This window comes from Piliocolobus tephrosceles, chromosome 7 (genome assembly GCF_002776525.5).
Source record: "Piliocolobus tephrosceles isolate RC106 chromosome 7, ASM277652v3, whole genome shotgun sequence".
Taxonomy (NCBI): Eukaryota; Metazoa; Chordata; class Mammalia; order Primates; family Cercopithecidae; genus Piliocolobus; species Piliocolobus tephrosceles.
The window spans coordinates 79,528,815-79,555,299 of record NC_045440.1 but is presented as its reverse complement, the minus strand read 5'-3'; the positions used below and the strand labels follow the sequence as shown (position 1 = coordinate 79,555,299).

Sequence of the window (26,485 nt, the reverse complement as noted above, 5' to 3'; positions counted from 1 at the left end):
AAAAATACAAAAAAAAAAAATTAGCCGGGCGAGGTGGTGGGCGCCTGTGGTCCCAGCCACTCGGGAGGCTAATTTTTTTTTTTTGTATTTTTAGTAGAGACGGGGTTTCACCGTGTTAGCCAGGAGGGTCTCGATCTCCTGACCTCGTGATCCGCCCGTCTCGGCCTCCCAAAGTGCTGGGATTACAGGCTTGAGCCACCGCGCCCGGCCAATTACTAAATTCTAAAAATTCATCTACTTCAGTCTAGAAGTTTTTATAGATGAAGAACCTGAGGACCAGATAATTCAAGTGATCTGACCATATTCACATAGTTAATAATTTAATCTGCCCATATTCACATAGTTAATGAATTAAGTACTTGGAACTTAAGTCTGCAAAGCTCCTGCCCACACTTTTTACTTTACCAGGCAGCCTGTCTATGAATAAGTCAGAGTTTGAATAAAGTTTTTGGACCTTGGAATAATTCAGTGTTATTAATGGTAAAGATATTTTCATTATCAGCATTACCATTAACCAACACAGTATTTGGTTTCTACATTACTTTAGAGGTTTAGAACTGAACATGCACATCAACCTAGCAAAAACATCTTATAAATATTTAAGGAGAGGTGGAGTCACAAGACATATTCAAGCTCTTTTCACAATAATTTTCACTCTTAGTCTCTTTTTATAACTTTTAGAAACATAGACTTAGGCCGGGCACGGTGGTTCATGCCTGTAATCCCAGCACTTTGGGAGGCCAAGGCGGGCAGATCACGAGGTCAGGAGTTCGAGACCAGTCTGAACAACATGGTGAAACCTTGTCTCTACTAAAAATACAAAAATTAGCTGGGTGTAGTGGCGCACATCTGTAATCTCAGCTGTACAGGAGGCCAAGGCAGGAGAATCACTTGAACCCAGGAGGCGGAGGTTGCAGTGAGCCTAGATCGGGCCACTGCACTTCAGCCTGGGTGACAGAGAGAGACATCATCTCAAAAAAAAAAAAAAATAAAGAAACAAATAGGCTTAAAAAAGCACAAGTGCTATTATTTCTGATCTGATAACAATGTTGTAAAATAGGAAAACAAATCCTCATTTTTCAGATGAAGAAAATAAGTCTCAGAGATTTTAAGTAGCCATGAAATCATACATATTACCATGACTTAAACTATGGGTATATGTCTTTGGGTTTTGTGTAAAGGGCATTGTACTTTGCAGTAAAGGTCCCTGTTTTTTGCCATTATCATTTCTAACTGCCATAATAATACATATCCTTGTAGGGTTTTACAACTTATTAATTCTCCTTGCTGAAAATAGTTTTTAAAAGATTTGAAATACCAAAAATGAGGCAGAGAAAGTGGTAAAAATTTCCATGGGAAGGTATCTATTAAAAGAAAGTGTCTTGTATTATGATTTATCTATTTGGGAATTTTAAAAGATCCTGGAGGCAATCCTACTTGTACTAGGGTAACCAACAACTTACTCTGAATTTTTATTTAGTCCACTCCCAAGTAATGAACACAGGAAGGAAGAAATGAGGTTATGAGAGACATAAAAGTATATTGTGCTTACTTTTAAAATCTTCATATATAGCTTTCATTTCAATTGAATGAAAGACAATGTGGACAATTGTGAGAAGAGGTTATTCCTGTAAAGTTGAAATATATTTTTAGTTCAATGGGCATCCAATTCTGCATCTTTAAAGTAACATGGAAACTAAGTAATGGATATCCAATTACACTAGCCAATATAATTATTATAATACAAATAGCTATTACTATAAAAGTAATATTTCATTGCTTATTACGTTTTCTTTCTCTAGACAATAGGTCTATTTTCCAATAAAAGAACAATAGCTAACAAACAACACACACCAAATATGTGAATGAAGGAAAGTATACAATTACATTTTTAAACAAAATATATATTGTATACTCCAGATTTTCTCTATGATTATAGTGCTTTTAGTGAATTCCCCTTAAGTGCTCAAAAATAGATATTTTTACCTGCATGGTGGTTATGTTTTTTTTTTTTCAGTCAAGCATTTAGACACTTCTAATTTAGTGATATGACTCTGAGAGATAAATATCTTTTACGTCAAGTATACCTGTATAGATGACTTGTACTTTTGCTTTGAAATTCTGGAGAACAGCCATAAAAATTATGGTTGACAGATATTCACCCCCCAAAATTACAAAATTCAAAAAAAAGCCAGATAAATGTCAGCAGCAGATGGAAGTGTAATAGACCAGCAAGTAGCACATATTCTGACTTTATAAAAATAATCAGGAAAAAATCTGGAAAACTTATTAAAAGTAGACTTTGACTCTTTACTAGAGTTTCCTGTCTATGTTGCTATAATTGGAATTTTCTAGACATAACCAAATGATAGTATTGAATACAGACAAGGTAATATGGTGTTACTTTTTTGTATCCAGTTATACAAAAGATCCAATTATACTAATATTCAGCCCTATGGGATAGGGAAAAGAGGGAAATGGACATTTTATTATTTAAATACTGAACTATTGAAAGTTGTATTAAATTTTAAAGCACAAATCTCTAAAACCTGGCATCTAAAAATTCAATCAAAATCTATGAATTAGAAATAAGCTTGCTCTTTCTTTTCCCCATTCTTAAAACAGCCTCACTCTCTTACTCTTTAGCAACAGAAGCAATATTGCTGCTCTACAAATTCTTTACATAATGGATTTCAAAACTGAGACTCATGATCTGTGTTTCCTTTTTTATGCTATCTTCTTAAAATTCCATACACACAAATTTTTTGAGAGAATAAAGCAAAAAGTATTACTATAGTAGAATTTATAGATTTAGATAGATTTCAAGAGGCTATGAAAAGCATGTACTTACGTCTCCTACGTTAAACAAACTGAAGTGTTCCACATCGATGGATTCTAGAAGTTGGGACTATGATGTTGCTAAAATGATTTTTATAGTGACATTGAGTCATGAGCCAAATGGTGACTGGATAACATGCTAATTTTACTCCTGTAAATGGGACACATGAAATGAGACTCACAGACTTGGAGGAAAGAATGGAGAGAATGTCATTAGCATGCACTGAAGACTTCTCTTTAATCTGAATACTATGATTAAGAAAATTCCCCTTATTCCACTGTTACAAAATGCAATTATATAACTTCTCAACTTTGACTTTGTGAAATCATGGGAAGTATGTTTAAAGCCCTTGAGTAGTTTACTACGTGTTTAGTGCTTGGTCTACATTAATATTTCTGAATTGTTTTGGTCTCAGATGTCTATTACATGCTCAAAAATTATGAAGAACTCCACTTAGCTTTCATTTGCCAGGGATAAATCTACCAATATTTAACATATCGGAAATTAGAAAAATTGAAAAAATTAAATAATTACTAACTCACCTCAAATACTATTAATAAACCCATTACATTTTATATAAATATTTAATGACAATAAAATATATTATTCAAAGCAAAAAAATAAATAAATAGTGACAAGCGTGGCATTGATTTACATTTGCAACTCTCTGGTTTAATTATGCAAATGTCTGGTTTAGTAAAAGACATCTGGCTTCTCATATTTGCTTCTGCATTCAGTCTCTCTTAATATGTTGTTTTAGTTGAAGTATATAAGAGAATCTGGCTTAACAGAGATATTATTATTTTAGCTGGAAAAGTGAGGAGAATTTTAATAGCTTTTTCAGATAATTGTGACTTTTTTTCAATGTGGAATCTAAAGTCATATAAATATGCTTTCCATACTCTGCCTTTAGAAAGTTCCCATTGTCTTTCTTGCAGTTTGAAATGGTCTTTTGTCCACACATTTTTTTCCTTTTTTTTAAAAACTATCAGACATTGGTCATCTGGAAAATATTGGTACACTGGGTTATGTAAATTTCCCAAATGGTAGCACATTTAATTATACAGTATCACATTTGTTAGCAATATCACCTATCTCATCTGAAAAGTCTTTAAGAATTGGGAAACTGCCAAATTCACAGGGGCAGATAATAAGTTTTCCAATATTATAACTTTTGTTTGAAAGTTCAGATTTTTTCACTGGCAAAAGATACTGTTAGATTTTGCTTTCCTAGAAGTGACAAGGTCACTTTGTTGATTTTCAAGAAAATCTCTGCCAAATGTCCAAGTTTGTACAAGTCACTTCTTTCAAGTAAAAATGGTGATCCAAGAAAATAGTGTCTAGCTCAGCTCTCAACCCACAGTTGCACAAGGTGCTTTACTTGTGATAACCATGTGTTTGATACACAACAGAAGTGCTTCATGAGATGTCCCATTTCATCACATGAATATTAAAAAGATGTGTACTCAAAGGTCGAGATTCAAGAAAATGAATTTTTTTTTTACTGCTTCATCAAGTACATTCTTAGGTAAGCCTGGCGCTAAAAAAAAATACTAGTTGTGAGTATGTAGGGTTGCAGAATACATAGATCACTAGGAGAGTTTGGTGCCGCTGACTTGCTTAGTGCAAAAGTGCCAACAGTTCGCTGCCCACCTCCGCCTTGCTTTTGCATAATTCCTGCAAATGTCAGCCTTTCCCCCCGTCCCCGAATGGCAACATTACTTAATTTCTCCTCTCAAACTTTCTTTCTTTTTTTTTTTTTTTTTTTGAGACGGAGTCTTGCTCTGTCGCCCAGGCTGGAGTGCAGTGGCTAGATCTCAGCTCACTGCAAGCTCTGCCTCCCCGGGGTTCACGCCATTCTCCTGCCTCAGCCTCCCGAGTAGCTGTGCCTACAGGCACCCGCCACCTCGCCCGGCTAGTTTTTTTGTATTTTTTTAGTAGAGACGGGGTTTCACCGTGTTAGCCAGGATGGTCTGGATCTCCTGACCTCGTGATCCACCCCTCTCGGCCTCCCAAAGTGCTGGGATTACAGGGTTGAGCCACCGCGCCCGGCCTCAAACTTTCTTTAGATCAGACTCAAATACTTTTTCCCCCGACAATGTTTAACACATAAAAACTTTAAAATGAGAAACTTCACCTGTAAATGTTTAAAATGTTAGAAATACTATCTTTCTTTAGAAAATATTTTTATAATTGGGCAACGAGTGACCTCAAAGCTACTCATGAATCCTTATACTCATTTCTGGTTTATCCCTATACTATCCCTAATAAAAACAATTTCTTTTTTTTTTTTTCTATGTTCTTTAAATTTTATTTGTATCTTGCTTTCTTACTCCCCATAGCAAATCTTACCTAATAACTTTGTGGAGACCAAGGTCATCATTCATCTTCAATCCTCTTTCTTTATTGTCACATTTAAAGTCATCCATCTCTTTATTCAAGAGTCCTTTTGCCCACCATTATTAATACCTGACTGGTGCTCTTGATTCTATCTTCTCCTCCATTATCATTCCTTCAATTTTGCCTCTTGCTTCTGGAGTCACGATTTTACTTCAGCTACTTCTTTAACATCTTTCAAATCGCTTACATCTTCCCTGTTATAAAATCTTGTATCTTTTAACTCTCTATTTTTTTCTCTTTCTTTTTGAGACAGAGTCTCGCTTTGTTGCCCAGGTTGGAGTGCAATGGAACAATCAACCCTGAATGTTCTTTAAGATATTCATCTCTTTTTATTTCATTTACTCCCATATAGGAAAAAAGGTAGATACTAGTTTTCCCTGCCTCCTCTACACTGCTTTATTTTTAATTCCCCTTGTAATTTTACACATATATCTATTAACCAGGAGAACTGTTTTCTCAGGAACTATCACTACAGATTATTCACCAAATGCAAGTCTTTTCACAATAGTCATTTGTAGAGGACTATCTGCTTTTACAACTGAGCAGGCCATTCCTCCATTAACATTATAGTCCCGCTCTTGCAAACGAAGCTGGGCATTCCTCCTCTGCAAACAGGGAGGACAAAGGAGCCTACGAGACTGGCCTCAGTTGCAAATAGCAGACCCTGGGGGCTTGTTTATATGTAAACATCTTGGAAATTCAGAAAGTCAGGGAAAGATCAGAGAAACAACAATGTGTCTGGCGACTTGCTAACATTCCACAAAAGATGGTATAAAATAAAGCAGAGCGTGTCCTTCGGGGCGGCCGCCATGTTTGTCTTGTTTTGTGTTGTCTTGTGTGTTCATTCCTTTGTTCAGGAAACACGCGGACCCCAACAGTCATTCATATCAAATTGTATATAGCATTTTACATGGCAGTTTTTTACTGTTCTTTTTGTTGTTGTTGTTGTTGCAATTTTGCTTTTGTTGCCCAGGCTGGAGTGCCGTGGCATGATCTTGGCTCACCGCTATTTCTGCCACCCAGGTTCAAGCGATTCTCGTGCCTCAGTCTACTGAGTAGCTGGGATCACAGGCATGCGCCACCATGCCCAACTAATTTTGTTTTTTTGGTAGAGATGAGGTTGCTCCATGTTGGTCAGGCTGGCCTCGAACTCCTGACCTCAGGTGATCCACCCACCTCGGCCTTCCAAAGTGTTGGGATTACATGTGTGAGCCACCACGCCTGGTCTTTTTTTTCTTTTTGAAATGTTCTTCTCCCTTGGCTGCCGTAGTTACTGTAGTCTTTTGGTTGCTTTATAATCTTTCTGTACTTCTTGTTTTACCCACTACTTATCTCTTAAAATAAATCTTTATTCTCCTTTTTGTTTTTTATGCTCTTTCTGGTAATCCCATTTACCCTAATAACCTTAACTGTCACCTGTAAAATGATGCTACTCAAATCTATAATTCTGGGGCCTGATTTTTTTTAAAGCTTCACTAGAGAATTTCTACTGACTATTAAATACTCCACTATGGATGTCTTTAAAATCTCAAATTCAGTATGTTCAAAATGGGATCTCTTGCTTTCTTCATCTCCACCTCTACTCACAAAACTGTTCATTCTTTCTATTATTTTGTTTATATCTCCACTATTTTCTCAGGTATCAATAATAGAAATCTCAGAATCGTATTCAATTACTCCCTCTCACTAATTCTTCACATCCAATAATTTCTCAAACCTCAGTAGTTAATTCCATCTATTCAATCTCTCTTAAATATTCTTCATTCCATTCTTCTGGCAACAACCTTCATCATCTCTTTCTTGACTGTTGCAACTGTAGGCTAACAATTCAACTTACCTAAATCCTCTCCAATTTACCCTTTAAAGGGTCAGCAGAATTAACTTTATAATAACATATATAGTACTCAAAAAATCCTCAGTTGTTCCTAGGAACCCACAAAACATAGTTCAATTTTTTGATGGTCCTTAAGAGTTTGAAGCCATCTACTTTACTAGCCTCGTTTCTCACAGTATCCCTCCTGTTCATAATAAGGTCCAATCACAGCAGCACATGTAATACTCTTGGTATTCTCCTGTTGGTCTTCTCAACCTTTTTCATCTTTCCAGTTACACTCTTTCTCCATCTCCAGGTAGAATAAATAACTTTGTTATCGTATTGATTTAATTCTGTCTTATATGAGAATTTATTATTTTCACGTTGACCTCTTTATATTATATTTCTGGATCTTTGATTTTCAAATCCACTGCAACATATGGCACAGAGTTTTGTATTTTGTTCCTAAATCCACATAACATATTGTGTAGATTATTCTTGATTATCTTACTCAAGATCCTCCTTGTTTAAGTAACTTGATCGAGGTCATACAGTTGTTCATAGTAAAACTAGGCTAAGAGAGCTTGTGTCCTTATTCTTACCCAGTTCATTTTCCTGTCTAATAAAATATTTTTTATGAACTTAAGAAGATAAATGCAATTATGATCTCTAGCACTTTCTTTTCTTATATTCACAATTATAACAAAATACTGTTTAAAATAACAGCAATAGAAAGCACCTAGAGTCCCGAGTAATCTAACCTGTCTTGTTTTTTTAAGACCAGCCGAGCGGGCGCAAAAGAACCAGCGGGTAGGCAAGTGTAACAGCAAAACTGCTGGTTTATTTTAGTAACCTAAGGTGTGCGGGAGAAGTCTGTCGGCCTCCGGCAAAGGAGGCCAGCAGAGTCCCCCCCGCGGTGGGGCTCTCGGACAGACTTCCCACAGTCCCGACATCCCGACAGGAGTGGGGCTGCAAGAAGGCCGCCGGGGCTGTGAGAAGGCTGCGTGGCTCAATGGCGGAGAGCGGCTTTTCTAGGAGTGGGAGGGCAATAGGTGGGGCATGGGCGTGTCAGGGGCGTTCCGCAGGTGCGACCAGGTAAATCTTGGTCTCTTCGGATTGACGTCACCTGGCGCATGCCCAGTTGGTCTGCACCCTCCCTGGGCGCCGGCTGCATTTTCGCGCGCGCGGGAAGAGTTGGGGGTGGGGATGAAGAACCCGGAAGTGCACCATCTTGCCTCCGTTCGTCCAAACATAACCTATTTTCACTTTGTTGATGGCTCCCTCTGTTAAGTTTTTTATCAAATATATATGATGAAGTAGCAAATTAAAACATAGAATAATTTGTTCTGTTCTCTTGTTAGGGCTTTTTATATCATTTATTCATTTATTTAATATTTCAAAGGGATTATAAATCATTTATCTGCTAATCTTTGCAATACCCCTGCTGAGACAGTCAATTAGCTGCAGAGGTACTGCTGGTTGGCAAGTGACAAGTAATATTACCTGCACATTACAAAAGAAGAAACGAAAGCAGCGAGAGGTTAATCGACTTGACCAATGTCTTACCCAGTCAGCGGCAGTACTGACGTCAGAAAGGGGACCAGGGTTTATTCACATCAAAATCACAAACGCATTAAGGGCCCTGGGGCTGGTGCTGTTCTTTGTTATATAACACTTGCCAAATTATTTATTTTATCTTTTTCTTAACTGGCTCTGTAAGAGTCTAAGGAAGAAAGATACTTTTAAAATCTATAACCTCTCATTTATCTATGACTTTTCCTTCTATGTTAAATAAATATTTAGATTTTCAAAGGAGTTTAGAACACTGACACAGTTCTCAAAATAACTTATATTAACTTTTCATCTTTAAAATCACAAAAAGGATCCAGTCAAGCTCGGTAACATTTTCTGGTCTGTTCCAAGATATAATACTGACCGTAAGAATAACAAAACTGCTACGATTTAATAGTGCCTTATGAATAATAGCAATAACAAAAATAAATATCACATATGTGCCAGATACACACTCTTTGTATATGGATTATATAATTTAAATTTCTTAACAACTCTCTCCAAATAGTATTCTCATTATTTCACTTTTAAAGATTAAATAATAAAGGTTTAGAAATCTTAAGTCATGAAACTAGTAGGTGATTTAACCGTTTACAGTTACCATTTTCCAATATTTGCATTGGGGTATAAACTTACTTCATTTTCTGTTAATGGCTTGCTATCAATATTTCTTTTTAAATATGTAAGTAGTTTACATTATGTTTTGACGTATTACTCCATAGGGTGACAGTCTATTGATATCTCAACAGCATCTGGGTTTTGAATATTATGATCTGCTATGCAGAGTATTAATGACACCACCATCTTTTTCTTGATTTCTGTATTTGTTCTACAAACACTTCCTATTCCATCTCCCACAAATCTGGTGTAATTATCCAGGTGATGGTCCTCATATTCAGTTAACTCACTGTCAGGGCTGTTTTGCCTTGTGATAGTAAAAGCACACTCTCTAGAGACTATGAGTTTGAGAAAGACCTACACAAATATTGACACCTAAAAAAAGGCTTCCAAAATATTTTTTAAAATGCAAAATTGAGATTAAAAGTATGTTTATTTAATATTATCAGCACTAATATTACAACTCATGAAATGCATCTCCTACTTAGTTATGTAATAAATTATATTAAATATGTGATTTGGTACATTTTAACATATTTGATACAATGTAGTGTGGAGCTTTCAAAAGTGCAATTGCCCAGGATGGAGGAAAGCTTAAAAATGGTCCTGCTCATAATCAACTAGAAGTGACTTCGATTGGCAGGTTGAGGCAGAGATGCTAGGCCCTGAGAATAAGAGAGCAGGGGTACAGTGGAGCAGACTGCCTGGTGAAACAGGAGAGTTAGAAATTAGTGATTTATTGAGTGGGAAGCATGAAGGTAGGGGATTCTAGGTTGACAAATTTTAGAATTGCGTCTAGATTTCTAACTTGGATAAATGAGAGGCCAGTGCTGTTTGGTGAAGGCAAAAGGAACATCAATATGGAAAGTCTAAGAATGCCATTTTAATGTCACAATGCTACATTTAAGTTAAACTCGGTGATCTTTTCTGAATGAATGAAAATGCGTTAATTAAAAACACATATTTCATACACATGTTAATATCTGCTATTCTGCAAGCATTTTCTGTAGTGTCTAAATATCTATTCCTACTGAAAAAATGCTTAAGCACTTCAATATGCCTCTTTTCAGCCAAAAAGAAAAAGAGTTGCCATGACCATGTTTCAACATATTTTAAATCTATACATAATCACTGCCAATGTATAATATCTTCTCTGCAGATGCCAATTTCCTATATAGCATTTTTTGCAAATGTAATTGTTCAGTATCATAATTAGTGTTTTTCATTGCTATTACCTGTCTGAATGTTGTTAGAATTTTTTGTTAATCTTTTTATTAATGGCACGCTTTTCAGTACAATGTGTAATCCTCTTTTTCTCTGACACTGTTATAAGTTATTTCAAAGATTTTTCATACACTTGTTTTAAATAGAATTTTCAAATTTTTCAGGCTATTTTAAGTCAGTAGAATAGGCTCTAGAGAAAAGAAAATGCTGAAGAACAGAAATGTGATTTAAATGTAAGTGTAAATAAGAAAGTATTAATTTGGCTAATGAGAAATATACCCATATATAGAAAATATATAAAGAATATAGCAATCAGTAGACAGTTCAAAATGAGATTATCCACTGAACTATTTTTAAATATTAGCGAAAAGACGTGATCAAATCACTATATTAATAAAATAAAAAAATTTTATAAGGTAACAAGATAAATAATATGTGTATTTATTTTGGCCAAGAGACAAGTTGTTATCTGGAAAACTCACGACATGTTGTATATTATCAAAATTACAATCAATATGAGCAACTCTACTACTGACTCTATTATCAAGACTAGAAATTATTATTATGACTCTATTCCATTACCAGGAATATTGAAGAAACTATTTAAAATGGTAAACATTAATTATAACAAATAAATACCAATCCATCTGATGAAGAGGTTTCTGTGAACTGATACATTAAGGATCTCAAAATCTTTCCTTTGACTGCAATATAAACTACTTGAGATTTATATTTTCTAGTTTGCACTCTAAATTTTAGAAAAGTGTTTTATGCACAATTCAGTGTACAAAGTAAATACTTAAAAATAAAAATGCTTGAATTCATTACCTTGTGGTACAAGTTGGAATGTCTTTCATATTTACATAAGATTTTTTATTTCAGCATTATGCATTAACAATGTTTGTGTCTAATTCCCATAATATTTTGTGTCAACCAAACTCATTTGAGTGATAATTAGAAGATCTGGTGCTTATCTTCTAGGCTTTAATCATTGCATGTTACTTCTTTAATTCACACCAACTTTTAATAATTTATAACACAACCAAAGACACTATAAACACATAGAATAAGCACTGTGCAAATGACTCAGGATAAAACAGGTTTCAGATGTGAAATTATAGCCTTGCTTGGCTATACTTCCATCTAAGTGCTTCATCTGAATAGAGATGTTCCACCAGCTGCATATATAAGTCACCTAGGGTGACTATTAAAACTTACCAATGGCTGGCCCCACTATCAAATCTGATTATTATCTACATGATAATAGTTGTTTTTCAACTGAGAACTTTATTTTATTGGTTGCAAAGGCAGCACACACACACACACACACACACTCATTCTTCCTAGTACTTTTAGAAATTATAGAACAGGGTTAAGCATAACTATTGAGTTTAAATGCTACTTATCAACATGTTAAAATGCAAATGAGTAGGGGAAAGTTAAAGGTAAGCTGTTTTACATATATTTTTTAAGTCTTATAGAAATCCCTAGGAAATTAATGTGAAATGGAAAAACACGAAAATCTTGTTGCTTTCTGTATTCCCTCGCCTGTGGCAATGCAAACAACAGAAATCACTCTGGGACTTCAATTAACCCATTGATGCCAGATGTTGCAAATTTCTTTGTGAAAAATCAGACTTTGGTGAAGACCTTGAGCAGTGGGATGTAAATGACTCCCACAAGTTTAGCGTTCCAATAATGGAACACTAGTCATAAATAGGTTAAGGAAGGCTAGAATAGATTAGGTCCAGCCAACATTATCTCTCTCTCCCATCTCCCTCTAAGGTATGACAACTCCAGTCCCCACCTTATTGTCTCCAACTATAATCTCCTCTACTAAAATGTGTTTTTATACTAGTGTTACACAGTAGTTCACCTGTAAGAGAATGCAAATGCAAGCAGAGTCATTTAAAGATGAAAGGAAAATGCTCTCACAAATTTTTAATACAGAAACAGCATTTCAAGAGTGAGTTACAAAAAAGTAAAATTGAAAAATGTTTCTCACAGCTAATACTTGCAGGTAATACTATCATCCCTCTCACAAAAGCAAGATAGATGAGGCATAGAAGGAACGTAGTGTTGAGGGCAATGAAAATAAGCAGTTACTGCAATCTGTTACAAGCTTCATTCAACTGATTAGAAGACAGGGGATTCAATGCCATAATTTTTACAGTACTTGCTTGCCATCTGATGCTGGGAAAAATATTAATTTCTCTGCACTTCAGTTTTCATGGTTCCAAAATGTGGATTCTCAAACTAAAGAAATATTTCAAAACTTTTTGAGGTCTAAAAATTGCTGACCTTAGTGTCTGTGTGCTCTTCATAAAGGGCAAGTTTTCATGAAGTATGGTATTCTTCTAAAAGGCCTTTCAAGTAAGAAAAAACTATATTTAGAAAGCCCATTCAGTGTCCCTGGGTGTTCTCATGTCTTGCTGCTATTTATAACCAGGTATAGGCCAATAGGACAACAGCTTTGCTTTAACTAATAACTGCCCAGGATTCTGAGAGTTAAAGACAAGTTTTTCATTTTTCTAAGTGTGGATTTAAGAAATCATTGAAAACAGGAAGTTTTTAAAAATTTGTTTGAATTGCCCAGTTGTTACCTGGCCTGACATGGATGATTTAAAAGGTCGCATTTCTGTTCGGACATATAGTTGTCACCCTGCTGTTTTATCATCGCCCTCTTACAGGGTAAACATGTTCAACTGTTTTGAGTTTGTGAGTGTGAATGCTTCTTATGGTATGTTTTTCTTATGAATTTCATGCCTATTTATTCCAATTTGAATGCAGGTAGAAATACATAAAATTCTTGAAGAACTTATTTTCATTCTTATGAATCTTGTTGATTTTATTGTAATAGAGAGAACTTTACTAATTTTATAGATGTTTGTAGAGTAAAAAACATTGCCACAGTTTGGCTTTGTGTCCCCACCCAAATCACATCTTCCATTGTAATCCCATAATCCTCACGTGTTGTAGGAGGGATCAAGAGGGAGGTAACTGAATTGTGGGGGTGGTTCCCCCCATGCTGTTCTTGTAATGTTGAGTACTCACAAGATCTGATGGTTTGAAAAGTGTTGGGCATTTCCCCTGCTTGCACTCATTCTCTCTCCTGCTACCCTGTGAAGAGGTGCCTTCCACCATGATTTTAAGTTTCCTGAGGCCTCCCCAGCAATGTGGAACTGTGACTCAATTAAACCTCTTTCCTTCATAAATTACCCAGTCCTGGGTATGTCCTTATAGCAGTGTGAGAATGGATTAATACAAACATCATTAGCAAAAAAAATCCCAAAGCCTCAAAAAAAAAAAAAAAAAAAGAAAAAGAAAAAAAGAAAAAAAAGAAAGAAATGTTTCTGGAATTACATGGCATTAGCAAGAGAGATTAGCACCACTAGGCTAGAAGCTGACTAGCATTGTAAACAGCTTTTAACTATACTAGCTGCCTAAAGAAAGATTATCTGACTCAAGGATGACTTGTCTTTTGTTCTTAATTTTTTAAATACAATCTCACACAGAAACGTTGAAATGACAGTAAAAAATACAGTAAAAATGGTTTATTTCTCAAGCCGTTTGAGAGTAAGCTCTCAACCCCAAACACTTCCTACAAACATATCCAACTATTAACAAGAAAATCTGACAATTAATACTGATACATTACTATAGTACTGTCTAAACCTCAGACTTGTTTAAATTTTGTCAATTATCCCAATAAGGCCCTTAATAACAAAAGGATTAGCCTAAAATCACATTTCATTGAGTTGTCCTCTCTTAATTTCTTTTATCTGGTAATTTTTCTTGGATTTCCCTCGAAATTCATACCCTTAAAACCTTTAAAGATACAGACTAGTTATTTTGTAGGATTTAGCTGTTTGTGTTTGTCTCATGATTAGATTCAGAAGATGTGTTCTTTGGCAGGAAAATCACAGTGAAGCTCTATTCTCACCACATTCTATCAATAGACAACTTGGGCAAACTTTTAATTTGTACCCTTATTGGGATACTAATTTTACTCATTTGATTAAAAGGTGCCAGTCTTCTCCACTGTAAAGTTATTTATTTCTTTTTTTAACATTAATACATTTTGTGGCAAGATACTTTGTGCTTATGTAAATATCCTATTTCTCACCAAACATAATGTATTCAATTTATTTATACTGATATAAACTCACTGACCATTTTATTAAATTAACTATAACGAGTTTCTATTATTACTTATTTTGACGCTCAGACTGTTCAAGATTTGCCCAGGGGAAATTCCTTCAATTTGGTCAATGTGTCCTTTGACATCTCTCCATCATTCTTTGATATGTTTCTTAATTCTTGGAACAGTATGTGTTCTAGGGTCATCTTATGCTTTCTCTGCTCTGAATCAGACATTTCTCCAGAAAGCTCTGGTTCCTTCAATAGGAGAATTGTATCTAGACACCAAGATCTGGACTCTAGGTGTGCTCATTGCTATTGGGGAATAGCTGCCCCAGGCCTCTGCAATAGACTGAGCTATGGGATTTATGTGTATGTAGGCATACGTACATACATGTGAAAACAACTTCATCTACATTATAGTCATGCACATATATACTTTACATCTATGTTTAATTCTATATTTGCTATATATATTGAAAACCAACACTTTCATTCCCCCATTTTCATCCAGCACCAGAGTTCATTCTAGCTTTTGCCTATATTATACTTTAACTTCCTCCTCAGACAATGAGAAATACTGATTACCTTCATCTTTAATATTCTCACTTACTAGATCAATCTCCCTGTATTTTAACAAATTATTTTTGCTACCACTTTTTTACCCCATACAACATTCTCCCCACCTAGCACAGACTATAATTATCTGTACTGAGTGGTTGCTGTGGCCACTCCCCCATGTAGATGCCCCTCTCCCTCCAATAACTTTCAGTATCTCACACTAGGCTCCTCCATGCAGACACCCTCCTTCTACTTCTTGGGCTTTAATAGCCAATGCCCAACCATTTCAATTCCCTGTATAACCACCCTGCCCATGGTGTCAAAGGCTTACTAGGCCTCATCGAATGGCTTTTGGACTAAATTGTTTAAGAAGGGAAAGGACAAGGAAGAGGATGAGGAAAGGAAAGTGGTAAAGAATGGAGAAAAACAATATTTTTTCCTAAAAATATTAGAAGTGGTTCTTTAGGAAGTTATAAAGACAATATGCAGTATCAGCTAAATAATTAAGCCTAGATTACATACTCTTTACATATCTATATCTATATGCTCTGTATCTTTATAATTATGACATATGTATGCATCATTTATAGCAATAAAATGTGTGACAAAATTTATAATATTTATCTAAATATTTTAATACCTCAAACTTAAAAAATTATATAGCAAAATTCAATGATTAACAGTTCATGTCTGTGAATGGATTTTCATGTCTCCATGCCAAGAGTGCTTGGGATAGTATCTGTAGTGGTATTTATTGGATCCTCTTCATCTTTGGCCACTCAGGATTCATATAATGTGCTGGTCAATTGCATACCATTGGTGCTCTGCACCAGCCCATGTTTATCTGAACAAATATACCAGCTTGGTATTTCTCAAAGGGTTGTCTGTAAAACCATATGCAGCAGAATCACCTGAAGACCTTGTCAAAAGGCAGGTCCCCAGGCCTTCTTGATTTCCTGTTCAGAATCTTTATGGGTGGAAATGGTTGTCTGGAACTCACCTCAGGTGATTCTCATGCATTAAATATTGAGGCCATGGTGTAACTCACATGCCTACAATTCTTCAAATTCTCTCTTTAAAATACACACCTTCACTCTATCATTTTTGTATTTGTTATTCAATAAACTTGCTCATGGCTAAATGTGTAAATACCCTCCAAAGTAAAATGTATCTATCTCTTGCAAAATGTCTCTCACCAAATGTCTCCACAAAATGAAAATGCAACTATCTTCTGAGATCTTATTTTGAGGAATCTTACAGGTCTTCCAGGTTCAGAAAATAACAAGTGCAAAGGTCTTGATGCTGGAAAAGTCTTTTAGGGAAAAACATTCTAGAGGTGAGTGTGTGAGGGGGAAAGTGGTAAATGAGTTTGGACAGTAAGGCAGAAGGAACATTGACTAAGGCCATGTAGGTCAAAGAAGGCAGTTTAATGTTTATTTTAAAAGTGATGGGAGCCAGGGTTTTGGACAGTAATGTTACCTGGTTTAAATTTCTTTGGAAGATTATTCTGGCTATTGTACTGGTTATAAACTAGAAGGGTTGTGGCAAGAGGGGAAGGAGGAAGATCCTGTAAGAGACTGCCTGTTGCACTAGGTGAAGCAAGCAATGGTGGCTTGCAGTAGGGTGAAGACGGTGAGAGGTAGAGGGATTCAGGATAGATTTTAAAGTTAGAGGTGGAAGAGTTTCTCATGAACTAGATGCAGAAACTGTGGGAAAGAGAAAGTTTAAGGATGAATACAAAGCTTTTGACTTGAGCAAATGGATGAGTTACGGAGATGGAAACAGTTGGAGTGAAAGTGATAGAAAAAAGTAAACTATTTCATAGTATTTGCTAATTCTGAAGTGTCTGTGATATATAAAGTAGAGATATTTAGTAGGAAATGGAAATTATGAGTCTCAAGCTTAGGTGAGTGGTGAAGGCTAGAGGTATAAATTTGGGAGTCATAGTCATCTGCCTATTGAAGCGATGGCAGAATAAAACTCATGTGCACAGACAGAAAACTGTAGAGGGCCAGGAATGAGTTTTAGGGCACTCTAGCAATAAACACTAAGAAATGGAGGCATCACAAAGGAGACCAGAAAGAAATGTGAAGTGAAAAAGGAAGAAAACTATGAGAGTATGGTGTTCTAAAATCCAGTCAAACAAAGCATTAATGTTGGAAATTATGAGAGCTTATTTTCCAAAGTTTGTTGTATTAATAACTTAAAACTTGATATTCTAAAGAGAGCTTTTAGCAAACAGAAAAAAAGAATGATTTTTTTTTTTTTTTCTATTACAAGTGATTGATTGTAACAACATAGGAACTGGAAATGTGAAAAAGGCATCAAGAATTTAGGTAGAACATGATTTTAAAGAAAAGTGTTCATTTAACATACAAGTACACAATGTTAAGACATAATATTTTGTCTTTCTATTAACTGCAGCTACAGCAAGCTGTAAGTGAAGATGAATGATTACAGTTTAATATCAAATTCAGGGGAAAATATTTGAGTCTTCATAATTTTAAAATAGATTTTAAAACCTTTATAGGCTTGTGACTTGTCAAAAGTGAAACATTATTTTATAAAAGATCATAACAATTTTAGAATCAGAATAAAGTTTACATATAAAATGACTTACTTGAATTCACATGGTTCATTTTTATGGGTGAAGACTAAGACTCAGGTTTTCTGATTACTGAGTATTATTTATTACTTGAACACACTGGAATATCTTTCAATCATCTATAAGTCATCTATAAAATGACTAAAAAGGGGCTTATCAGCCCTATAAATTGTAGTCGTATAGGTTACTTTGAAAAGTTAGAAATAACTAACTTTCCTTTATCCTTTTTTTTTTTTTTTACATTTTGGTTAACTTTTTAAACTTTTATTTTAGGTTCAGTGGTACATGTGCAGGTTATTATATAGGTAAACTCATGTCATAGGGGTTTGTTTCATAGATTATTTTGCCACCCAGGTACTAAGCCTAGTACCCAATAGTTATCTTTTCTGCTCCTCCCACTCCTTCCACGCTCTACCCTCAAAAGGCCCCAGTGTCTGTTGTTCCCTTCTTTGTGTTCAGGAATTCTCATCATTTAGCTTCCACTTATAAGTGAGAACATATGGTATTTGGTTTTCTCCTTTTGAATTAGTCTGCTAAGGATGATGGCCTCCAGCTCCATCCATGTCCCCACAAAAGACATTACTTCATTCTTTTTTATGGCTACATAGTATTCCATGTTGTATATGTACCATATTTTCTTTGTCCAGTCTATCACTGATGGGCAGTTAGGTTGATTCCATGTTTTTGCTATTGTGAATGGTGCTGCAAAGAACATTTGCATGCACGTGTCTTTATAATAGAATGATTTATATTCCTCTAGGGTATATAGCCAGTAATGTGATTGCTGAGTCTAATGGTAGTTAACTTTTCTTTTTAATGACAGAATAACTGTTACATAAAATATCTCACTATGCCATTGTCAAAGACAAAATTCTGGGACAGTAGAGGTCCATTATCTAACATCTAAAGCTGCACAGTTCACTCATTAGCCACATGTGGCTTCTGAACCCTTAAAATGTAGCCTAGTTTGACCCAGGTATTAAAATTTTAATTTAATTTAATTTAATTTACATTTATTTTTTCAAAAAAAAACAAGGCTAATGGATACAGTGTTAGACAGCACTGAGAACATTCCCATTATCACAGAAACTTCTATGGAACAGAGCTGACCTACAACATTTAAAACCTTTTTACATTTATTCTTCTTTGTTAAGAAAATTGACTCTTATTAACAGGTAACATTAGCATGATGGTAGATATAAGCTCAAGCTCTAAAAACCTATTTAACTTGATAACAATGAGAAATAAGTATGAAAAGATAAATAGAAAATGAAAATAAGATATTCTTCACAATTTTCCAGAATAGGAAACATAGTGACTATTAAACAGATGAAAAGATTTTCAACCTATTGGTAATTAGAGAAATGCAAACTAAAACTATTAGAGACTGAATTATGTTCCCCAGATATTCATATGTTGAAGCCTCAGTCCTCAGTTGACTGCATTTGGAGATAGGCTCTTTAAAGAAGTCATTTAGGTTAAATAAGGTCTTAAGCGTGAGGCTCTAATCCATTATGACTGGATTCCTTATAAGAAGAAAAAGACTCCAGGGATGCATGCAAACAGGGAAAAAGCCACGCAATGACATAGCAGGAAGGCAGTAGTCTCCAAGTAAAGGAGAGAGGCCTCAGGAGAAACTAAACCTGCCAACACCTTTCTGGACTTCTAACCTCCAGACCTGTGTAAAAATAAAGTCTGTTATTGAATCCACAGACTCTGTGGTATTTTGTTATGGAAGCCCTAGCAAACCAGCACAAAGATCAATTGAGGTTTTATGCTAACTAGATTGGCTGATCTATCTGGTGAGGCTGTAGAATCATAGGACTGCAACTTGATTCAGTAACTTTGAAAAACATTTTGGCATTATCTTTTAAAGCTGAATATTCAAATTCCCAATTACCCAGCAGTTCTAATCTTAGTTATACACGTTAAGATAAATCTTACATGTGTGTAACAAGAGATATTAAAATACATGCTCATAAAATATTGTTAATAATAGATCCAAAATCACTCAAATAACATCAACAGGATAATACACACATTTTTTACATTTATACAACATAGTATTATATAGTGGTAACAACGAATAAATGCTAGCTAAAACAAAATAGGTATACCTTAGAAACATAATAAATGTTGAGTGAAAAAAAGCAAACGGTTACATAAAGCATGATGCCAATTTTATAAAACACAAAACAAACCATACTTAGTAAAAAATACATAAAAATTAAATGAATGTTAATATAAAACCAAGAGCAGAATTACGCTCTTTATGACAGAAAAAAAAAGAACCAGAGAAAACCACAAGAAAGATTCAGCAGTGTTGATTCTAGTTCTTAGTTTTGGTGGTGTGTTTGCAAGAGTTTATTTTTATTACATTTCATAACTTACATACAACAGATCTGCATGCATTACTTTGCATGTATCAAATACTATATAATAATGTTTTTAAAATAAAAATTTCCTGGTCACCGAAGATAACCCTTAGACATTAACTGTAGAGATGGAGATCTAACCCAAAACCACAGATATCTTGATTTATGAATATTTTGTACTCAGAGACCTTTCAGCTGAGAAAAGAAATTATTCCTTTCTCACGTGAGACCTTTATGCTACCTAATGAAGCTCCCTACTTTGGGGCAATTTTCTATCTTTGTTTAAGTGATACTAGTCTTTCAGCTGTGTAGAAATTTTAAAAACAACTGATAGCTACTTCTCCTGTTCCCAAGAGAATGCAGGAAAAGAATAAGGTGTGGGAGGCAATCTCATAGCTCACTGATAAGTACATACAAAGACAAAAATGGTACATAGTTAATGCTCCATCTAACAATACAGAATTGTTATTAGTAAGTATATCTGAATATCATAATTAATAAAAGAATAAAATAATCAAATATGAGTAAATGTCCTCTCATTTTGAAACGAGTTTCAGGGTGCTATTTTAGATCACTAGTTCACTTTCACACCTGGGAGAGTGTGTGTGAGTGTTTTGGTTTTGTGGTAACTGGATTATGCTAAATTTTACATTTCCTTCTTTAATGAAATGGATTTTGTTCTCTCTTGGAAACGCAGGAGATAGCAACAGCAGAATGTAGAGAAATAGCTGCTGCAGCTGTACTACCCATGGAAAAGTATACACAACAATTTTAGCAGCTAGTGATTCTGAAATTGCCCTTAACTGTGTCATTATAAAAATGCTCTAACAAATATGTTTTACAGTGGGTGACTATAGCAAATAACAATGTATTGTATATTTCAAGATAGCTAGAAGAGAAGATTCTGAATGTTATCACCACAAAGAAATAATAAATGCTTAAAATGTAGTCGTATAGGTTACTTTGAAAAGTTAGAAATAACTAACTTTCCTTTATCCTTTTTTTTTTTTTTACATTTTGGTTAACTTTTTAAACTTTTATTTTAGGTTCAGTGGTACATGTGCAGGTTATTATATAGGTAAACTCATGTCATAGGGGTTTGTTTCATAGATTATTTTGCCATTTACCCTGGATAAATGGATATGCCATTTACCCTGATTTGATCATTATACAATGTATACATGCATTAAACATCACACTATACTCCATAAATATGTACAATTACTGTATCAGTTATAAATTTGAAAAAAAGAAGTTTGCAAGTAATATAGTTAAGAAATTTATCTGATGGATTTTCTCCCCAAGGCCAAATCATTGAATAGTAAATCTAATGAAGGTACTATGCCTAAATGTAAAAGATAACACGTAAATTATTAAAAAGCAGTCTCAGAACTAGAAAAATGGTCAGCTATATCAGCAGACTCAGATTCAGGCTTTCATGTCACAGATACTTCTGTCATAGACCTTGGCAAATATGTGTTTTGTGTTGGTCTTATAATTGTCCTTAGAATCATGGGGACTTATTCATTCATTCAAAAAGTTTTATGGCCTACATTTTATGTGTTAGTTATAGTGCTGGGTTCTGAGACTACAGAAGCCAACACACAAAGCAATACAAGGACAAACTTTTTTCCTTCATTCATCCACTATTCATTATGTGTCTTCATTTTGAGTACTGACTAGGGATAAAGTGCTGTGCTAAATATACATACATTAGTAAGTATATATTAATAAAACTGCAAATGAGAAGATAAGCCACTGATTATGATGTTACTGCTATCTTTTTCTTTTCTTTCCATAAAATGGAATGTCCTTTTGCCCCAAGTGTTGGTCTTAAATTGCAAATGAAAAGAAAATTCTCAGTGGGATGCTGACGTGCATAGATAAATGAAAACAGAGCTCCCCTTTCTCATGCTCCATTCACCTCCCTGCCAACTCTCTATATGCGCTCACTTTGATTGTCCCAAGACCAAGATGAGAAGTGCCCCATAGGAACCAAGACGACTTCCTCACATCGTTCATTAGGACTGTTTCTCTTATAGAACTAAATGGCATCATGACCCATAATTTTCGTGACCTTCATAGAGGATCATGGAGACAGCCTATGAAAATGATTTGTTTTAAAAGAAAACGCTGAAAGGGTTAATCTGCTGCTCCACAGGCCTAACCTCCTGGGATTAAACCACAGGCATGGAGCTCACTAAGTGTACTTAGTAACAACAAGCTAAAAATAGAAAAAAGCATCCCGTGCTGTTACTGTATGAGTTTCCCTCCAAGGTTTTGTCAGATAAACATCACAACCACCAAGGGGATTGTGAACAGGTTCCTTGCAGGGTAGATTAGATACCTATTTTTTCAGACAGTCATACCATAGCCAGTTCTCAGCATACTTCTTTTAAGGTAATTAAGTGTTTGAGAATTAGTGTTCCTACCTGATTGGAAACCTTCTTGTCTTTAATTCATTGACTATAGTAGATCTCTTTTTTCTCGGAGATGACCTTCAGATTTCTATCAGAAATCGCTTCTTTGGGGAAACCAGGGCTTCTCAGAAAGTCAGGAAACTGAAATGGAGATAGCAAGAGAAAGGGAAATTATCTGTACATATAAGTTTCACTTTTTAAAAATTTTAAGCAAATGTTCAAGCATCCATCTTTTGAACAGTATCACAACTTCAGGAAATTTTATAGTTTACAAGTATGAATTCTCACAGGACAAACACGTGATGCGAGTATAGGTTGCATTTTGGGATTTCAAGTCAAGGAGTCTTCAAAAGAGTCCTGGTTAGTCTCTGTTAATTAATTGTGTGTGTGTGTGTGTCTGTGTGTAGCTTTTGTTCTGATGGGGTGGTGGAGAAAGAATAAATCTGTTGACTACTAGTCAGTGATGTAGAGGGCAAAAAAGGCAAGTTTTCTGTCTTTTTAAAATATTCACTTCCGTTCTTCAGTCTTCATCTAGATTTCTCTTCCATCTTCACTTAGATCTTCAAAAAATTAATTGGACTAAACTAATTATTCATAAACATTGAAATTTGTTGAAAGATATTTTGCAGAGACTTTTAATGTCTGTTTAAGCTTTGCCATCACACACAAAATTGTGTGTGTGTGTAGCTTTTCTTGTGATGAGATGGTGGGAGAGAACAAATCTGTTGACTACTACTTAGAGATTTAGAAAGATGGACAGATTTAGAAAGATGGATATTAGGGTAAAGTGAAGCAAATTATGCAATAAGTTCCAACACTGTGATTCTGAAACAATAATAGCAGACTTCTGGGTGACTAAGGAGTAACCTTCTCAAATTATACTCATACCTGTTATAGACCATCTGTTCACAAATTCTATACTATCATTCATCATTTATGGAAAACAAATGACACGATCTCTCATTCCCTCCACTTCTTGGCCGTTCTCATATACATTTTTTCTATCTTTAATGTCATATTCTTTTCCATCTGTTTGAAAACATTAGGATCTAGGAGAGACAGACCATGAGCCAGCCTTCAGCATCTGTACCAGTGTTGGCCCTGAAAGGAACATTGGGCTATTAGGAGACTAGAAGTGATTTGGGATTGTCTGAGACTGATCTCCCTCAGAAGCAGAGCCTGAGAAAAGAATTTGAATTCAAACCATTCCTGGGAAGTGAGCAAGGAAACTCAGGAGTAGAGTGGGAATTGAGAATAGAGGCATGAAAGAAAGCCAAGAGAGGCACAGCATTGAACAGGTTACTCTTGGGGGGAACTGTTACAAGTCCCTCAGAGGAGTTCTGTGAAACCCTGCAGAACATTCCTCAGGGTTATCCCTACCCGTGGGTGGGAAAGCCGAAGTGTTCATATTCCAAATCCACTCTGTCATGGGTTGAAAGTTTCAACCACATATGTTATCTCCTGCACACTTCTGGCCTGCCCTAAAGAGATGTTTGCAGGTGATGGCACAATTCTATCAGTATGCACTGGAATGCTGAGTGTAAGGGGAGATGTAGGCGGCCTCTGACAGCATCAGATACAGTGGCATTGAGGTATTAAAGGTTATCTTGCAAGTCCAAGTGGATAAACTTTAGTTCCTGGGTTGACAGTTTTCTTTTGAGGTAATTAAGTACTAATGCATTGATAACAATTTCCTCTATTAAATCAAATCAAAGTTCCTAAGTCTCTAATCTCCTAAAAAATGTTGTATCTTTGATACAGTCCTAGTTAAAAAAAAAAAGGAAAAATTAAGATTTCAAGTTGACCATTAATTCATCACTCATTTAACACTCACTGAACACCTAATGTATATCAAGGATTAAGTTAGACATCAGTGTAACCTTTCTTAAAATCATTATCTCACCATCAATAATTTACTTTATTGGGGCATCCAGGTAGTACAAATTATTACATAGTGCAATGGAAAAGAGAGCAGAGTGTTAATTCATTCTGTGGACCAATAATAAGTGAGTGTTATTTGCAGGTCTTCCTGTAGAAGGCAGTACTGGAGATGGATGTGTAATGTGAAGGAGAGGGAAATTTTTGAGTCAAAGAGACGACAAATTCACAGTAGAAAGAAAGAAATTGGTTAAGGAACAGAATAGAAATAAATGCCATATACAACCGGTATAAAGAGTGCTTATAGGGGTGTAAAAAAAGAAGAAAACAGAGAGTATGGTAGCAGCCAGATAAAGAATGGTTTGTGTATGTATGAAAAGGATGTGGAATTTAATTCTAAGGAAGACAGAAAGCCACTGAATGATTTTTAACAGAAAAGTTCAAGTTAGAAGAAGATAGAAAGCTTTACTTGCATAACATGATCAGATGTTTGTTTTAGACAGGTCACTTTGGAAATACTGGGGCTTGATTGTTGGAGAAGGGTAGTTGCAATCCTAGACACAGAAAGATTAGTTAAGAGTCCATTAATATAAGCCAAAGAAGAAACTGGGTATGAAGTTTGTGCATGGCAGTTCTTTGCTTTCAGTACTGGAGGAATGTTATGCCAATACTTCTGACATCCATAGTTTCAGATCCGAAATCTGCTGTCACTTGAATTGGTGTTTCTCTGCAAGTAATGCATTGCTTCTCTCTGTCTGCTTTGCAGACTTTTTTCCTTTCTCTTTACATTTCAGAAGTTCAATTATGATGTGCCTTGGCATGAATATCTTTGTGTCTACCCTATTTGAGTTTTGCTTAGTACAGTGAATCTGTATGTTTACGTCTTTTGCCAGTTTGGGGGACTGTTCTGTCATTATTTCTTCAGATAATTTTTCCATCTCACTGGCTCTCTGTTTTCATTCTGGGAGTTTGATGATATGGATGTTATTTTTTTATTTTTTGTTCACAGGTTCCTGAGATCCTGCCCACTTCTTCACTAAGCCTATGTTTTCCTCTCTGTTTTTCAGGTTTGGTAAATTCTATTGATCTGATCTTGAAGTCACTGATATTATGCTTTGTCATCTCCACTCTACTCCTGAGCCTGCTCAACAAAGGTTTTTATTTTGGTTATTGTATTTGTCAGCTCTATTTTTTTTTTACTTGTTTTTATTTTATAACATCTATTTTGTTGCTTATACTTTCTATTTTTTCATTTATTTCAAGAAATACATAACTGGTTTTTGAAACATTTATGTGATATCTTATTTAAAATCCCTGTCAGGTAATTTCAACAACTGATTTATCTCGGTGTTAGTGTGTGCTGACCATAATTTTTTTTCATTCATTTTGTGATTCCCTGGTTCTTGGTATAATGAGTAGTTTTCAACTGTATTGTGAATATTATGAGTGTTATATGACTCTGAATCTTATTTTAACTTATTATTATTTTTAGCAGGAGGTTCCCCTATACTGGGGTGTAGCATGAAAGGTACAAGGGTGGGAATGTACAGGTTCCACTGGGCCCTGCTGATACCACACTGGCAACAGAGGAATGCTGATTCACACGGCCTTACTGCAGACAGATGAGGTAGAAGTTTAGCTCTGTCTTTGGCCTTGTTGACACCGTCCCAAGGAGAATGGGACTACTCATATCACGTTGTTGCCTCCAAATGGGAATGGAGGGTCAGCACTGTAACAGGCCCCCTGAACCATGGCAGAGGGAAATGAAGTGTCAACTCTCTTTCTTTACACTACCTTAATTCTATCCTATTGGTGTTAGGTGTATGTAGAGGCTTAGCTCCTCACTGGTCTCCCCTGACCCCAGGTTTTGAAGGAAAGTACAGTGCTTCCTACCCCCAACTTGCAACAGCCTGTTGCTGATGGCAAGGAGAGGTGGGGGCTTAGTTCCCCACTGGACAACATGGCTGTGTGCAGGGAGTCCATTTGTAATAAGCTCTGTCTGGCATGATCTCCTTAAGTCTCCTTCCTGATGGGTGGGGT

General features: G+C 35.4%; 1 protein-coding gene across 2 annotated transcripts in view; it reads right to left on the bottom strand.

Moving 5' to 3' along the window:
• The window catches only part of PKIA (cAMP-dependent protein kinase inhibitor alpha), an 88,709-nt gene that overhangs the window by 9,689 nt on the left and 52,535 nt on the right, over positions 1-26,485 (bottom strand). The window contains exons 2-4 of one of the 2 annotated variants that reach the window (XM_023227801.1): positions 22,580-22,708; positions 2,852-2,989; positions 1,553-1,628 (exon numbers count right to left, since the gene is read on the bottom strand). In XM_023227801.1, the coding sequence (XP_023083569.1) occupies positions 1,553-1,567 (15 nt within the window). In that variant the 5' untranslated portion in view covers positions 1,568-1,628; positions 2,852-2,989; positions 22,580-22,708. The remainder of the gene's footprint in view (positions 1-1,552; positions 1,629-2,851; positions 2,990-22,579; positions 22,709-26,485) is intronic. The other variant, XM_023227802.1, reaches the window with a different exon arrangement.